Source organism: Dinoponera quadriceps, unplaced genomic scaffold (genome assembly GCF_001313825.1).
Source record: "Dinoponera quadriceps isolate SergipeBrazil2010 unplaced genomic scaffold, ASM131382v1 scaffold1609, whole genome shotgun sequence".
Taxonomy (NCBI): domain Eukaryota; kingdom Metazoa; phylum Arthropoda; class Insecta; order Hymenoptera; family Formicidae; genus Dinoponera; species Dinoponera quadriceps.
In genome coordinates this window covers 317,574-334,907 of record NW_014555756.1, presented here as the reverse complement: position 1 = coordinate 334,907, position 17,334 = coordinate 317,574, and the positions used below count along the sequence as shown (strand labels likewise).

Below are 17,334 nucleotides of genomic sequence, written 5' to 3'. Positions count from 1 at the left end.
GTGAAATAATGAAAATGCAAAATGTAAAATAATGAAGATGTAAAACGTGTAAAATAAAATATTAAAGCTTTACTGAGGCTTGATGTATTACTGATAATAAAAATTAATCGAGCGATTTAAAATTATCATAATAATGTCGCATGCGCGCATTCACGTCACCGGCGTGATGCCGCGCTTCAGAATATAACGTAATTCCTCTCTGCTTTATCCTGTGGGCGTACACGTTATGATGCACTTACGCGAATGCAACCTTGGACGCAAATAAGATGATGTGTAGAAGTCACTTTCGCGCTCGTTGATACAAATATCGCGCGTGCACCGGCGAAGTGTGACGGTGGCAAAGAGGACTATATCAAAACATGTTTATTGATAAATTCATTAATAATACACTCCCCTTTAGTCCGAATTGCCATATGCAAGGGACGCATGCCGGAGCGTTCCGCAAATCGTTACGGTAAATATTGATACGACCTTGCGCACCGAATAATTCGTTCTCGATAATAGTAGAAAAATCAGCGATAATAGAAAGAAGACAAAAGCAAAGTCTCACCGAGCGACGTTGATCGCGTCGGCGGATCAATTTGCGCATTATTGGCGTTAGCGAGACAATCCAATGAAAAGCGCAGGATGAGCTCATTACTCATGTGTTTCATTTTCAGCGAGCTATGTACATTCGTTCCCTCATATTTTCGCCTCGTTCGCACGACGGGGAAACACCGACGTTAATGATTTCTCAACGGCGATGCTACTTACACGTGAACGTTGAAGTGATCTTGAATAACCTTCAGTAAGACCAAGGTTATCATCTAATGCAAACATTTTTCACTAATTAATGATTTACTTCGGAGATATTAGTCTGAAGCGATTAAAATTGAGCACCCCGTATACTTCGTGAAGTGTATCCAAATATATTCTCATAGTATATATATACATCTAGTTTTCTATCTCAAACTTTACATTTCTCTTTCAGTATCTGTATCAAGTCACTTCAAAAGATGTATCTATTACATCACTGCATATATAGAGACAGATGTCTATGATGATTAGGGTTTAAAACGTTGATAACAACGAGATGATAACGACGAAGACGCGGGAACGTCGATTCATTCTCATCGTTTCTCGACAGCGCGCGTTCGCGTTTATTTTCATCGCGTCGACGCGAAATTCGCTTATAAAAGTAATCCGCCAGTCTCGCCGTCGCATCGCTGCGACGACGCGATCTTAATGGCTTTACGATCCCTGACCTGGTCTCTTTTCGACATACGAGACGAGACAGACAGACACTCGCGCGACGTCGGCGTTCGCTCTCTTTCTCTCTCGCTCGCATTTATTTCGTTGCTGCGCCTCCACCGTTAACCGTGTGATAATTCCATTGCGTAATCAATGTATGCGATAACGTTTCTTGTCCACCTTGACCAGTTGTTAACCACGCGCGGAAATAATTAAGTCTTTTTGCATAATTGGAACTGCGAAATCGCTTTCCGAAATAACTCTTTCAACCTCGCCTCACCGAATAACGTTCGTTTCTTTATCACCACGTCTCTCACATTACTTTTATCGGAGTGGAAGCTAGTAGCCGGGCGAGTCCGGCAAGGAGGAGCGATGAAGGAGACGTTCCACGGGAATCCTGCGAAAAATCGGTTTTCGCAAACAATTCCTTCTCCTCCTCCTCCCCGAGGAGACCCACGAGATGACAGCTTCTTCTTCGGGAAAGCTGCTTCCAATGTGTCGTCATTCGAGAGGTGTGACGACACCGGTTCAGCGCATGAGGGAATTATGAGGATAGAAAAGCCGAGACACGTGACACACGTGAAGCGGTTGCGTGCTGTCGGCGAACGCTACGCGAGGTACACACAGTTATGCGATCGGTACCTGAGCTAAAGAGCAGAACTTTACCGAGCTTCTAACGTAATTTCTTGACCAATCCACGGCCGACGTCGACGAGTGGGATATCTTCGGGCCGCGGATGCAAGGAGCGCGAGTATTTATATCCTTCGCCAATCCGGAAGACGTCGACAGACGCGCGTGTGGCCTTAACAGATGTGAAATCAACGGTGCCGCGCTTCCGAATGGATCCGATCCGCGGTGGATCCTACCGATAAGGATTTTTCCAAGTTCGCGATATCGCGAGAGGGAGAGAGATCGAGAAACGGATTAATCGGTCGGATTAAAATCGCGAGTGACCATGTCGGCGACGTTCGCTTGAGATGCAGTGTTATCGCCATGAAAACAGGATTACTAGCCTTAGGAGGTTTAACGGGAGTGCTTAGAAGCTTAGAGACGAACTCTTAAGTATTGGGGAGATAGCGACAGTCCTTCCTTCTCTCTCTCTCTCTCTCTATCTATCTCTTGTTTTTATCTTTCTTTATCCTAGGTAGGGTATCGCGATCGTTAGTTCTCGCGATCGCGGATCACGATTCTCGATATCTTATCACGAAGTATTTGCGAACGAAGATAGAATGAAGATTGCTTCCCTCCGAGAGGAAGATTACTACTTGAAGATGCTGGCCTGAGACTTACGACTTCGAGTAGTCCGGAGAACAGTTTCGTACGACGATTAGTGCCGCCGTATCATCGTGGGAGAGAAATAATTTCTTTCGCGCCTCTCTCTCGCTTCTCTTCTTTTCTTCTTCTTCTTCTTCTATCGCCTGGTACGACGCAGTCCCGCCAACATGGCGAAAATAGAGGATAACGCTTATGTAAGATTTTCCCGGATTGTAACGCTCCTACCCTCACATGTGTGCGTACAGGGGACGTTGTTTCCTTCAGTCGGATACTTTCGCGCGAGAATCACGAGAACCGTTTTTCAGAAAGGGAATGGATACACCAACGAGGCATTCCAGCTGGAGGACACTCTGCGTTACGACTCGAAGGATACAATTCCACCCGATCGGCGAGCGGAACAACCGGAAAAACCAGTGCGTATACCAGTGCGACATCGTGTCGGAAATCGCGCAGCAACTTGTGAATAACGAATTCCCAATCGTGTCAGGTAGAGGCGGAATGGGGCGGTAGACTGGAGTTCCTGATGGCCTGCATAGCCACTTCCGTCGGGCTCGGGAACGTCTGGCGGTTTCCGTTCACCGCCTACGACAACGGAGGCGGCGCCTTCCTCATACCCTACATCATAGTCCTGATCTTGGTCGGGAAACCGTTCTACCTGCTGGAGGCGCTACTGGGACAGTTCACCGGCAGATCGTGCGCGAAGTCGTGGTCGATGACGCCGGCCATGAAGGGTAAGACGTCTCGGTGAATGAATGAATCCCCCGGTGTGAAAACCTCGCGAAGAGCTCCCCGCCGTGAATCTACTTCTCAGGTTTGGGCTACGCTCAGGCGTTCGCCTCGTTCTGCGTCGTTTCGTACTACTGCGCCCTGATGGCACTGACCTTATACTACCTGGTGGGGAGCTTCCAGCCGGAGTTACCGTGGTCGATCTGCCGTCCGGAGTGGCAGGGTTATTGCTTCGACAAGGCGACGAACGGCAGCGGAACCTCCGGCAACCTGTCGAGTTCGGCGGAACTCTACTTCCGGAAGGTGGTGTTGCAGGAGTACGAGTCCATCGAGAACGGCATCGGCCCGCCGTCCTGGCAGCTGTCGATATGCCTGCTCCTCAGCTGGGCCTGCATCTTCGGTGTCCTGTGCCGCGGTGTCAAGAGCACCGGCAAGGCCGCTTATTTCCTCGCCATATTCCCGTACGTCGTAATGACGGCCTTGCTGATCCGAGCGGTCACTCTCGAGGGCGCCGTCGACGGCATCCTCTTCTTCATCACGCCCCGCTGGGAAGACCTGTGGAGACCCGCGGTCTGGTACGCCGCGATTACTCAGTGCTTCTTCTCTCTGTCCGTCTGCTTCGGGCCGATCATCAGCTATTCGTGTTACAACAACTTCGGCCACAAGGTGGACAGGTAAGAAAGAGAGAGAGAGAGAGAGAAAGAAACCTCAAGATTGATTCTAAAGATTGAGCGAAATGTTTCGCTACTTCTTCGAGCGAATTTCCAGTCCTGGTTTGAGCGAGGTGTCATACGGAGGAGTTTAGGAAGTGCGTTCTACTTCCTGTCCCCACGTCGTTTTCAGAGACGTGATGATAGTGACCACGTTGGACACGTTCACTAGCCTGATGGCCGGCTGCACGATCTTCGGGATCCTCGGTAATCTCGCGCACGAGATGAAGGCGCAGGACATCTCGAAGGTGGTGAAGGGCGGCACCGGTCTGGCCTTCATCTCGTATCCGGACGCGCTCTCGCGCTTCACCTTCGTGCCGCAGCTGTTCTCCGTCTTGTTCTTCTTCATGATGTTCGTCCTCGGCATGGGCAGCGCTGTCGCTCTCTGCGGCGCGGTCTTCAGCGTCTTCCGCGATCATATGCCCAACGTGAAGCAGTGGCTACTGGTGCTCTGCGTCAGCTGCTTCGGCTTCTTCGTCAGCTTGGTCTACATCACTCCGGTAACGTTTGGGGGAGGGGGAGTAATCTTGCACGGAGAAAAATAATTTTGCCATTGTGAAGCGAAGGCGCGTCGTTATTACTGCATATCCGTTGCGACGGTGATCAAATTTAGTTGGTACAAATTAGAGAGAATTGTCCGTAATTAGAGCAGAAACTGCTTCACTGCTGGGATAAAAAAATTTCGTTGAGTGAATTTGGTTTTGGGACGCGTTAATTTGCTAAATTGGAGGAAAATAGCGTTTTCTTATATTTGATAATTTGTTTTCAGAGCAAAATAATTTGTATGTTCGGTCAAATACACACTGGGAAAGAAGTACTTGAAAATTTATTTGCGGAATACAAGGGTTTATTTTTCGCATAAATAAAAGTCTATTTTTCACAAATAAATCTTATATTTCCTATAAGTAAATTTCTAAATACTTTTTTCTCAGTGTATCCAATAAATAGCAATTGGCATTCTTGACAAATCATTAAGTTGTCCACACACAATAATTGATAAATTTCTTGGGTGACAGCATAAAATCTGCTGCGCAGAAACGGCTTCACTGCTGGGATGAAAAAAAATTAAATTATTATTCTCCGTGAGCGTTCCTCGCGACTGACGACGGAGGATTTCCCGATGGAATTTCGAGCCAAATGCGCGCGGTTGTGCAGGGTGGTCAGTGGTTCGTGACGTTGGTCGACTATTACGGCGGCACGTTCGTCGCGATAATCGTCGGCGTCCTCGAGATAGTGAGCATCTTCTGGGTGTACGGTCTGCCGAGCTTCCTCAACGACATGGAGTTCATGCTGGGCAAGAGACTGAACATCTACTGGCGACTCTGTTGGGTCCTGATCACGCCTCTGCTCATGATCGTCATTCTGATCTACACGATCGTCACTTACGAGTCGCCCAAGTACGACGACCAGCGATTTCCCGATTACGCTTACGGTAAGCCGGCGAGGCTTCTCTCTTTCTCCAGGGAGCATCGCGTCTTCGACGCAACGCGCAATGAAACTGTCTCTTGTCTGTCTGCTTCAGGAATGGGATGGTTCCTCTTGGCTCTCGGGACGTTCCCGATAGCGTTTTGGATCTGCAAGAAGACGATCGCGAATCGATCCTCTTCTCTCATAGAAGTAAGTGACCACGAGATATTCACGGGACAGATTCTTCCACTTACAAACTTGAAATCACGAAGTAATCGTTGATCTTCCAAATCCCCATTGCAGTCTGTCAAATCGGCCTTCCGGCCGGCGGAGGGTAAGTGGGGGCCCAAGGACCCGAAGACACGCCACGAGTGGGAGGACTTCGTCGCGCAGAAGAGCTACGGAACGGCTGGCTCGAAATTCCAGTTTTCACGGAGCGATTTCACCGAGCTGTTTTGTAAATGACGAAGAACCTAGTTTATTATTATTTATATTTCCCTGTACTATAAATAAAAGATCAGACGTATTTATTACGTCTCCTTCTTTCTTTCTCTCTCCCTCTCTCGGGCGGATCGCGCGCTTCTGTCGTTCCGAGTCGACCGGACCAAAGCGGATCGTCCGTCCCGCTTCGCACACGGCACGCTTCGCGGCGCATTTTTGCCGGAAAATGCCCGATTCCGGCGAAATGATGGTGTCACTCTCTCGAAACGTTTCCGCGCGGAAAAAAACAAGGCAGAAATTATATACACCGGAGCGTCGCAGGCGAGACAATGAGTAGAGCGTCGTAACTACTACGTCACGCTTGTGCAGTCTGATTTATGTTTCCGAACTCGTACGGCGATTCGCGACACGATCGCGCGTATTGTGCCGGTTGTCGGTTTTAATTGCGCGCGGATGTAATTACGCGCGAAGAGTCCGTCTACCGGCCACGATTACGTAATAGAGTGGACAATCAGGTTTGCGTTACTTAAAACGTAACGTAAGTTTTGTCCCGCTCACAATCGCGAAGGCTTATTATTATGCGGATCGGGAACTATTACTGGTTCGCGGCGTAACGTGTCATTATCGGGAATTCACATGACCGCTTTTTGCCCGTACGATTCAGCATTCCTCGCGAGCGGGCGCGCTCGGATAATTAAAATCTTTCCGACGGTGAATTTTCAGTTGTTTGTTTATACTCCCGGCAAAGGAAGCCGGGTACACAAGAGTTGCGCAACTCCGGCCGTCGTGTTCGGAAAACTGCGGAAACGACTACGGTCGATCGCGTCCAACTCGACCGGTCGACGACGCGCGAAGTTTCCGCTTTAACTGATTTTTCCGTTCCGATCTTTAAACGAGGTCTACTTTTGTGTCGCGTATAATTGGCCGTCGTGTAAAGGCCGTTCCACATTAACGCAAAGATGGAACAAAGATGGAAAACAAATCCGGTAAGACGTAAGCTAATTGATCAATCAAGTCGATTTTTCTTGAAATCTGTAAGAATCCAATTGGTCATTTAGCATATGTCTTATTTTCAGCTATTGTGGAACGGCTATAATGGAAATGTGCGATTGGAAAATTGCGGATCATCGATCGTATTCAATTCAACCGAGACCGGTTGACGCGACAATGCGTGTCTATTCCGTTCTAATTTTTTGTTCTAATTTTTTGTTCTAATTTTTAAATGAGGCTTTTCCGATTTCCATATCAATTGGCCGGCGTGTAACGGAATGTCTGGTTCGGGAAACTTTTTATATATCATATATATGCATAGAGTTGAATATTTAAAAAAATATATAATATTATAATAACATTAAATAATATTATTTTTTTAATATTATTAGGAGTGGAAATATAACCGTCTATTAATATTCCTGAAAAATTATTTAATATTAAATAATACTACTAGAATATTATTAGAATATTACGTCTAATATTCTAAGAATATGCCCAGAGAATATTACACAATATTAAATAACATTACGCGTTTAAGGGAATATTCCATGACAACTCGGCATTTAATCACCTTAGTTCCGCTTCGTGACACTGGCAGTCGTGAATGATCGGCGTAATGGTGTAATGACGAAAACAATTACGGCCGTTAATTGCCGTTCGCTTTCGACTCGTCTTGTTACTGAATATCATTCGGATTAGTCATGTCGGTAAACGTTGACAGGCGGCTCGTGGTGAATCCTCAAACAGAAACGCGACTGAGGATTGAGATTCGTGTGCGAGCGAACGAGTGAGCAAGAAATTATTTTTTTTTAGAAAACCTTCCGAATTACGAATCGCGCCGCGTCTCTCCTTCGCGAGAAACAGCCGTCAGATTAACCGGATAAATCGGGATCTGCCTATTTGCAGAATCTGAATATTTGCACTTTGACATTTACATTGCGAAATTTTTATGTTTCCTCCTAATTTGACAGGTATACCGCCGCGTCCTCTTCGCAACGACACTGCGAGCCAGAGGCTCCGTTAACTGGATAAATCGCGATTTGCCGTAAATATTTGCAATTTGGGGCAAATTTCGTTGGAATTTCTCTGTTACTTCTTTTTCCTAATTTTACAATATTCGTGAAATTTGATTGAGTTCGCGTACACACGCGCAGATACAAGCATAGGTGTGCTCGACGTTCGGCTGCGAATATATGGGGAAACCTGCTACTGTGTGATCTTCGTTTCTCCTGAAATTTCTCAGGGTTACATTTCACTCAAAAAGTAGAGTGAACCACCGAATTATTCGGATTAGAGAAACTTTTCATTCGTATGGTCAACCACAAGAAGGTTGCGAATACTTTTTTGGCGAGTTTTTCGAGTGTTTCGTATATTGAATATAAGGTGAATGCATTAATTTAAAATTATATTTGTGTACTTTTTAACACGCGTAGATTTTCCGCATTAAAGTAACACAAAATTTCAGTGGATCGTTCTTCATATAATTTTTTACACATTTTTTCGTTATAATTTTTTACACGGTGAATTTTCCATCTCTGAATCGAGTAAATATTTTCACGCGAAATTGAAAAGTGAATGTGACGTGTAGCATCGTGGGAACCAATTCACTCTATCCGATTGAAATTTCACTCACTCCTGCGGAGTTAGAATCCACTTTGAGCTTGAGTTAAAACATTCATTTCTTGCGATTTCCTTCGAGTGGCAAGGTACCTTCACCATCGCTTCGAGTGAAACCACCGTCACTTTTCACTCGATTTCAGCGAGATTCCACTCCGAGAAATTTCGAGAGTAATTATTCGNGCATCTCCTCCCCCCCCCCCCCCCTCGAAGAACTGCTTGCTTTTTCCGTTTCACTTGGACCAGGGGGAATTGATATCTGAATTTTCCGAGAACGTTGAAAACCCCTGAATATTAAGCAGACCGCAATACTCGCCACGATCAGCCGATATTACGACACCCGAAGATTTCTCGCCGAGGAAATCTTCTGCGGGAACGTCAGATGAAAAATTTTCAATTCACGAGGAAGAGGGAAAAACGATGAGGTGAAGTTTGCGTTGGATTACACCGCGGCAACACACACGTGCGCGCGCTCTAATCGGATGGAAAGGATTGCGCGCATACAGATCTGCATGGATACCGCGCGATGTATCCGCGCGCGATTTCTTTAAGCAGTCTATCAAAGTCTGCCGCCTGGCTAAGACATACGCGCGCGCGCGCGCGGATTTTCGCAAAATAAGATAAAGGAAATCCGAGCGTGCGGTGCGAAGATCGCGCGAGGGAGAGCGATTGCGGTTGCAGGCTGCCGACCACCATGGGCTACACGAAGGTGCGTTTTTCTTCGAGAAATAGTGAAGGTGCTGATCGTGGCCGAAAATTATACTGTCGCAGAAGTCGGGCTGGAGTGAATTATTCGGAGCAGAAGTATCTTGCATTTTTAACCGCGGAATTTTAACGAATTTCTTAGTGAACGAGAAAGATAGATAGATAGATAGATAGATAGATAGATAGAGAGAGAGAGAAAGAGAGAGAGAGATTCGATGATATAAATTAATAAGCAAACAGAAAATTTTCCGTTTTCCGACTAGGAAGGCTGTTTATTTCCCCGAAAGTGATTAAGCGAAACGTGTCTCCGCAATTTGAACGGATGTAATTCGAGAGCCGCGGTGCCTCAGGTTGCGCGTCGGGAAAATACGCGACGAACTTCGCGCGCATTATTGATTTTACGTTCGGTGTTTGCAATATCTGATCGAAGAGCCGATTGCGACTAATCGCGAAACTGCAGATCTAAGGCTTCCTAAACGAGCAAAACGGTAATCGGTATTCGCCGTCGAATTGTGCGGTTGTGTAACGGCAGTGCGCGAATCTTATTTGTGCGGCTGTTTGCGCGCATGAAATTGTCGCTAATGCGCGCGCGCTGCGACGTCTCGTTTCATATACATTTAATTAAACGGCCATAAATCACCAGGTTTCGCCGACACGTCGGAGGAGCTGCTCGGTCGAGGGAAATGGGCTGTTAATAATTAATAATAAATTTGTGAGCGCACCGGCACGAGAATCTGTGAAAAGCGGTGTTTGCTACGCGTCTACTTAATCGGCCGATTATTCAGTCATCGCTCAGGAATTTCTAGATACATGAAAGTGGAGTATTTCTAGGATAATATTGTTTTCTATTGATTGGCCTTCTCGCGGTGTGAGCTAATTAATTTTTTGCAGAAGCAAAAAAAGACCGTACTCGCTGTAAGTGTTTGTAACGCAGCTTTACGATAAGATAAACGCGCGACGGTGTTCGTTCCTTGCTGAGCGACACATTCCGCGGTTTGTTGTACGACGATAAAGTCGTATCGAAAGCGCACACAATGTTCTAATAAATTGTACGCCGTGCCAATCGGCATGATTACGAGATCTTTCCGTGGTTTCATTTCATCAAATCGTTGTTAATTTATCAGCGGCCGACGTCTCATTTACTTGTGACCAGATTCTCTTCCGACTCGACGTTCTTATTTTTATTCGGCAAAATCATTTCATCAATATATAATGTCTTTTTTTTTTCTTCGAGACCTTGACAAAACATTACAATGATAATATCCAATTCGCATCTTTAATTTAGAAGCTAGAAAGGTCAAATGGTGATCTACTGCCAGCATCAGCGTTATCTAACGGACACTATTTTCAAATTGAATCAGTGAAAAGGTCACTAATTGAATCATTCAATTTTGACCAATGAAAGATCGCGAACCTCTGTTCCGCGTTTCGTAACAGAAATATATACACATATCGTATTGCATTCAACCATGCGTCGTATTTGCCGGATATGGCAGCAGACTCAAAAGCTAAAGGTTTCGAATTCAAGTCCCAATCAGGAGAAGCGAGTTTTTCGAATACGATACAAATTGAATCAACCAAACATAATTAAGAATATTTCAGGCAAAATCCATTGGCAATATCTTAAGAGTGAGATCAAGAGAATAAAAAAGAAATAACGAATAATCTCTTTTCACTGTTTCCGTTAGATTTTTTCGATGGAAACAGTGGCTGCTATTAAAGAGATGTTTTACTGATTTGTACCGAAATTTTACTGATTTTTAGTTCTATACTTTTAACCATGATCACTAATAACTGTTGATATTTTAGAGAGCACCACGGGGAAATTGTTCGATCAGATTTTCATGTGACTTTGAAAAGAGCCAGCCACACAATCGACCCTTTGTGTGATCCGAAATAACCTCCTCGCAATGCCCATCAGATAATGCTAGAGTTGACCCTCTAGTTTCCGAACTAAAAAATATGCAAAATGCATTATAATAGTGTTTTGAAAAGATCGCGACATCATTTATCAAAATATATAATAAAAAGTGGGAGCATCCGTTTAAGTCTTATAAGATCATCCTGACAAGTCATTCCAAGATCATTTCAAGGTCACAGAGGCATTGCCATCTAGTACAGTTTTTCGAACATCGCAAATTCTGTCTCAAACATTTTCTCATAAAACCCATTTCGGAGATAATTAGCCGCTTCCGGAATTTTAAACCACCTGTATAACCGGGCGGTTGTCTTCGCATATTGCATATATTTCGTACCAGGAAAACTGCTTCAGTCACTGAATAAAACTCCATCAAGTTCTTGTCTACTTTCTACGCAGTATTTCCACAACTAATGAGAATATATTAACGCTAGACAATAATTTGATGCATGGCTGGAAAAACTACATTCATTTCTATAATCAGGAATGTATCTACGCTTTGAATAAAGATATTTCTATTAATCTGAGATCTCTCTCTCTCTCTATCTCTCTCTTTCTCTCTCTTTCTCGTAGAAAGCGCCTCTTAGAAAATAGGCAAGCCGATCCTTTGATTAAAAATATTTAAGCAGCAATTGGGGACTTAAGTAGATTAACAAAAAGCTCTGCAAAGTGTCCTACTGGATATGATGTAAACATTTTGCCTTTATTACGCGATATCTAATGCGATCGCAAAAAAAATGAGAGATTCAAGACTCTTCCGGTGTTTGCAAATTAATCGGGCATAAATACGCATGAGAATACCGCAAGGGACAACTTTAATGAGATTCTGCGAACGATCGCGCTTTGCAATGTGCACACCTGTGTGCATCTGCGACACGAAATGTGACGCGTGTCGGAATGCTCGATATAATTCCGACGTATATTGTGGCATATGTTACTTTAATAGCAATAGTAACCAGCGGTCGCGCAATTTTTTGAGGGATAAGCTGATCAAAGAGCGTGAATGATTCACACGGCCCATTGTCCGCGTGAATCCATTGAAAATAATATCTCTACTTCGTGTGTTACGCTGTCGTGTTATGGAAAATAATTGATACACAGAGATAAGACATGATTGATTTCGCTCTGTCGCAGAATTATGTTGGCGGCGATAAGGACGAGAGACCCGGTATATTCAAGCTGTCCGTTCCGGCGCCCGGCGAGCTAGAGAATAGGGTGAGTTCAACCGGAAGTAACGAACGACTACTTTCGACCGAGTCTCGTTCTACACTGAAACGAAGAATCGGGTGGAGAAAGAAGACCAAGTCTTCAAGGGTTGCACAAATGTTGCATGGATTGCTATCGAATCAAATCGAGGGGAAATTCAGAGTCAGATCGGCGACCCGGTATTAAAATTGCAACCGAAAATTTACCTTTAAATTTCAAACATTACACAAAATTATGTCTTCAACATTGAAAGACTTAACGAAACTAAGACATGATTGCATATATAAATACAACTGCCAATCAAGTAATATCAATATTGTAATGAGTCAATATTTTACGATCTCCTTCATTGAACTAAATTCTGTTCTTGTTTCGCACAAACCGGAAATCAAAATTCTGGCAAAACTTGCCGAACGAAGAGCGCAACACCGAGATTGAGTTCATTTCACCCGATTCGAGTTGCATCGATCTTTCTTCATAATACGAAATACACTCACCTCACGCAGGTATCAGAGGTGATCAAAGAGGAGGAAGGAGGGAAGAAGAGGGCGCAATGGGGGAGCGATCTGGAGTTCCTCATGTCCTGCGTGGCCTTCTCCGTCGGCCTAGGTAACGTCTGGCGATTCCCGTATACTGCTTACCAAAACGGCGGGGGCGCCTTCATCATCCCCTACATAGTTGTGCTCATCATCATCGGCAAGCCTTTCTACTACATGGAGATGATCCTCGGGCAGTTCACCAGCCGGTCCTGCGTGCAAATCTGGTCCGTGTCGCCCGCGTTCCAAGGTACTGCCTGTGACTACGGGTTGAAAACGACCATAATCCTGAATAAACGGAATACCAGGATTGCTTCTTGGAGCATCCTCGCCAGATCGGGCTTGTATGAACATCGATCTTAATGCGGATCGCTAGGTATCGGCTATGGCGTCACGGTCTCGGTCTTCTCCGTCATCACTTATTACTGCGCCCTGATGGCCCTGACACTCTTCTACATGGTGGCCAGCTTCCAGTCGGTGCTGCCGTGGGCCTACTGCTGGCACGAATGGGAAGGGTGCTTCGACAGCTCGACAGGCAGCGGAGCGTCGGGTAACGGAAGCATAAGTTCCGCTGAGTTCTACTTCAGGTACCGGAATTGTACCCTAAACGCGTAATATTATTTAATATTAATAATATTTAAAAAATAATATTATTTCATGTTTTTTAATATTGTATATTTTTTAATATTCAATTCTCTCTCTCTCTCTCTCTCTCTCTCTTTCTATATATATATATATATACAGTTTTTATTTCAAATGTATTGCAAGAAACCTCGCCGATCGTCGTCGTTGTGTCCTCTGTGTATCGGCATGCGCGTTACAGCTTATCAGAAATTCCTCGGCCACGCTTGGTTATTTTTACGACTCATACAGCCTTGCGAAATCCGCGAGAATCAGAGTCCGGCTTATTATCCCTTTACGATACCCGTTTTGTACCGTGACGCGGCACAACATGATAACAATGTATAACGAACTTAATTACATCGCGGAGTATTATCTCCTTCCCCTCCTCCCCCGTTCGTTATCTTGATTTCCGTGGAAGTCGTTCGCTTTTCCCACCTTGTTTTTTTTCTTACTCGTCGATCCTGACAAGATCTTAATTCGCAAGGCGGACGGAATATGACTTAATGTTAAATAATATTACGCGCTTATAGGATTGACTGTTCAAATGTCCAGAAACTTCGTCCTCAACGAGAGGGGAATCGAGGATGGACTCGGATTGCCCTCGTGGAAGCTGGTGTTGGCGTTGTTGGTCAGCTGGGTCTTCGTCTACGTAGTAATCTGTAAGGGCGTGAAGAGCACCGGTAAAGCGGCCTATTTCTTGGCACTCTTCCCTTACGTCGTGATGATCAGCTTGCTGATACGCGCGGTAACGTTGGAAGGAGCCGGGGAAGGCATCAAATTCCTCTTCGAACCTCAGTGGCACAAAATCCTGGACCCGGAGGTGTGGTACGCCGCCGTTACTCAGTCTTTCTTCTCGCTCGGAGTCTGTTTCGGCGCGGTTACCATGTACTCCTCGTACAACAACTTCGAGCACAACGTGTCCAGGTGCGTGTATCTTCGAGCGCGGGCGGAGGGAACGTTATCTTTCGCCTGGAAGCAAAGCAATCACGATTGCCATTGGGTCGATCGAAAAACTCGAGTTTCAGATGGAATTTGAAAATTGAAATTTCAAAATTAAAATCTGGATAAAAGTATAAAATGAAAGTTGAAAATTGAAAATTTAAATTTAAAGTTTGAAAANAAGTTTGAAAATTAAAATTAAAATTCCCCCCCCCCCCCCCCTCTTCGTTAAATTTTGTCGCAAAGTATTGGGATTTCCCCCTTCCAATATTACGTGATATGTGGAATTACCTCCTCCCTATATTATGTTACTAGATGTATTTAGATTCAGCACAAAAATAAGCACTGTATGCCGAGGATTTAATATGACGTTCCACATCCTTTATTCCTTCCTCCTTCCTCCTTTCCATCACAGCCGTCACGCAAGCTAATAGATTTCCTTCCCCTCGAGAGATGTGTAATAATTCGCGAATGATTCCTAAGTTGAAGTTCGAAAATAGAAATTTCGGTAAAATTTGAAATTTGAAGTTTGAAGTTTTAAAATTAAAATTTGAGCGAAAGTCGCAAATTAAAATCTGAAATGGGAATTTACATAAAATCTGAAATTTGAGAATTAAAATTTTGATAAAAATTTAAAATTGAAGTCTGAAAATTGAGATTTGATTAAAATCTGAAAGTTTAAAATCGAAATTTTGGCGAAAGTTTAAAATTGAAGTCTAGCAATGGAAATTTGAGTAAAGTATAAAAACTGAAAATTGAAATTTGGAAAATTGCTTTTCCGCGTTTGAATGGAAGCGAATTTTTAAAATGAGGCGAGGCACCATTACAATAAGCGGGACCGTTGCAGGGACTGCCTGATTGTGACGAGCCTTGATCTCATCACCAGCCTGATAGCGGCCACGACTATCTTCGGGATTCTGGGTAACCTTGCGCACACGAGCGGCAATGACATTGAGCAGGTCGTGCGTGGCGGAACAGGCTTAGCCTTCGTGTCTTATCCGGAGGCCTTGGCGAAGTTCGACGTAGTGCCTCAGCTCTTCGCTGTTCTATTCTTCCTGATGCTCTTCGTGCTGGGCATTGGCACCACCGTCGCCTTTTGCAACGTCATCATCAGCATCATCAAGGATCAGTTCCCGCACATCAAGCAATGGAAGATCGCGGCCGGCCTCTCTATTTTCGCCTTCTTAGTCGGCGTCGTCTACTGCACGCCCGTGAGTCTTCCGAAGTAATTTTTCCGTATAAAATTATTTTCTTCCGCATAATCACTTGTAATCCCACGCATTACGAACGTCACATTAAAGCAGAGGTGCGATAATTAAATTAAAAAGATCTTCGAGGAATCTTTTGCGGAATAATTCGATTAAGAAAATCAATTCTTTATCGGTGAATAACATTTTGATAATTTGCCAAGTAAGCGTTTGATAAGTTGCTTGATAAGACTGAAGCTTTCGTGTTATCCAAGGAAGAAAATAAGATCATCTCGAAGCGATCGCTTCGAAGAACGGCTTAACTATTTCTTTTCTCATCGACAGGGCGGACAATACATTCTCAACTTGGTGGATTATTTCGGTGGGACTTTCATCATCGTGTTTTTAGCTTCGTTCGAAGTAGTCGCCGTCGCTTGGGTGTACGGTAAGAATTTGCACTCTTTGTTTCTTGTACCGCTGCGAGATCGCCGAGAGAGAAAGAGTAATCTGAGCGATTTCGCAGGTGTCGACAATTTCATGGACGACGTCGAGTTCATGGTAGGACACCGGCCGTCCTTGTATTGGAGATTTTGCTGGTGTTACCTGACCCCGCTCTCGCTGTTCACCATTTTGATTTACTTCCTGATCAACATGACGCCGCTCACGTACAACGACGAATACTACCCGATATCCGCATATGGTATCGTTTTAAACTTTCATCCAAATTTTCATTTCCAAACTTCAATCTTCCAATTTCGAACTTCAGATCTTCATATCACAAATATCAATTTTAAACTCTCATCCGAATTTTAATTGCCAAACTTCAATTTTCCAATTAAAAATTTCAGATCTTCAACTGCGAATTTCAATTCACCTGAATTTACTTTTCAAACTCCGATTTTCACATTTTAATTTTAAATTTTCATCCAAATTTCCATTGATTCTGAACTTTCGCAATTTCGAGGAGGAATTGGGAGATTCGACGGATTGAATAATCCCCCTGATTTTTTACAGCCGCGGGTTGGACGCTTCTGGCATTGGGGGTCATCCCGTTCCCGTTGGGCATAATCGTCGTCGGAATTCGGAACAGGGACAAGGCGTGCACGAATGTAATTCTCTTGCATTTTATTTCCGAGAAAGTCTCAGCATAAGTTATATCTTTTCGTGGTAAACCTAATGAATCGGTCGTTTTACAGATATTCAAGCCGAGCGCCGACTGGGGACCGAAGGATCCTAAGAAGTACAATGAATGGCGGGACTTCAAACAATCGAAAAGGATATCACGAGCGTGCGCGAATAAATCGAAGGTTATCGCGGCGTTGTTTGGAAAGTGACGATGAACGATGATTAAAAACAGTATTAAAATTATTACCACTCGTGTACATATATGTCTATGTGTATATGTATGTGTATGTGTGTGTGTGTGTGTGTCATTTAGCGTGGCGTCGATTGCGTGGAGCAATCGCAGAACGAATGATTAGTCTGGATCTACGACAAGTATAATAAGCCGTTAGCCTTTTGTTCTACAATGAAAGAAAAATATTGGAAAAATAAAAATGTTTCTTTTCGGTAGGTACTAATAACGTTGTCCCATGTGACGTTAGATATTTCCTATATATACGTATATGCTCCATGATGTGCAAATGATATCCTGTATATACACTGTATATACACTGCATACACATTTCGTTTGCATGAGGTAGATGTATATTACGATATACAGTATTTACATGCAGCGATATATTTAGTATGTATATATTTAGTATGAGATACATATATTACATATATGTATCTCACGTGATATCGATTGTATATTCCAT

At 44.1% G+C, this 17,334-nt stretch overlaps 2 protein-coding genes across 3 annotated transcripts; both read left to right on the top strand.

Moving 5' to 3' along the window:
- Positions 1-446: 446 nt before the first annotated feature.
- LOC106745391 (sodium-dependent nutrient amino acid transporter 1-like) lies at positions 447-5,878 on the top strand. The gene is made up of 8 exons (XM_014620971.1): positions 447-2,699; positions 2,811-2,918; positions 2,993-3,236; positions 3,317-3,905; positions 4,075-4,441; positions 5,097-5,373; positions 5,464-5,558; positions 5,652-5,878. The coding sequence occupies exons 1-8, from the start codon at positions 2,673-2,675 to the stop codon at positions 5,811-5,813; spliced, it is 1,869 nt and encodes a 622-aa protein (XP_014476457.1). The 5' UTR covers positions 447-2,672; the 3' UTR covers positions 5,814-5,878.
- A 1,610-nt stretch (positions 5,879-7,488) lies between these two features.
- LOC106745331 (sodium-dependent nutrient amino acid transporter 1-like) lies at positions 7,489-17,201 on the top strand. Of its 2 annotated transcripts, none has more exons than XM_014620844.1 (10): positions 7,489-7,569; positions 12,157-12,237; positions 12,735-13,014; positions 13,141-13,351; positions 13,941-14,312; positions 15,175-15,538; positions 15,860-15,959; positions 16,038-16,214; positions 16,529-16,623; positions 16,711-17,201. In XM_014620844.1, the coding sequence occupies exons 3-10, from the start codon at positions 12,807-12,809 to the stop codon at positions 16,846-16,848; spliced, it is 1,665 nt and encodes a 554-aa protein (XP_014476330.1). In that variant the 5' UTR covers positions 7,489-7,569; positions 12,157-12,237; positions 12,735-12,806; the 3' UTR covers positions 16,849-17,201. The 2 variants fall into 2 exon arrangements, with proteins under 2 accessions (XP_014476330.1, XP_014476329.1); XM_014620843.1 differs by lacking the exon at positions 7,489-7,569 and adding an exon at positions 8,614-9,108.
- Positions 17,202-17,334: the final 133 nt, after the last annotated feature.

Coding starts and splice junctions, on each gene's coding strand:
- LOC106745331 (XM_014620843.1), top strand. Junction 13,015..13,140: donor CGTGTCGCCCGCGTTCCAAG/GTACTGCCTGTG, acceptor GCGGATCGCTAG/GTATCGGCTATGGCGTCACG. Junction 16,215..16,528: donor CTACCCGATATCCGCATATG/GTATCGTTTTAA, acceptor GATTTTTTACAG/CCGCGGGTTGGACGCTTCTG.
- LOC106745391 (XM_014620971.1), top strand. CDS start 2,673: ATGGCGAAAATAGAGGATAACGCTTAT. Junction 3,237..3,316: donor GATGACGCCGGCCATGAAGG/GTAAGACGTCTC, acceptor TCTACTTCTCAG/GTTTGGGCTACGCTCAGGCG. Junction 5,559..5,651: donor GATCCTCTTCTCTCATAGAA/GTAAGTGACCAC, acceptor TCCCCATTGCAG/TCTGTCAAATCGGCCTTCCG.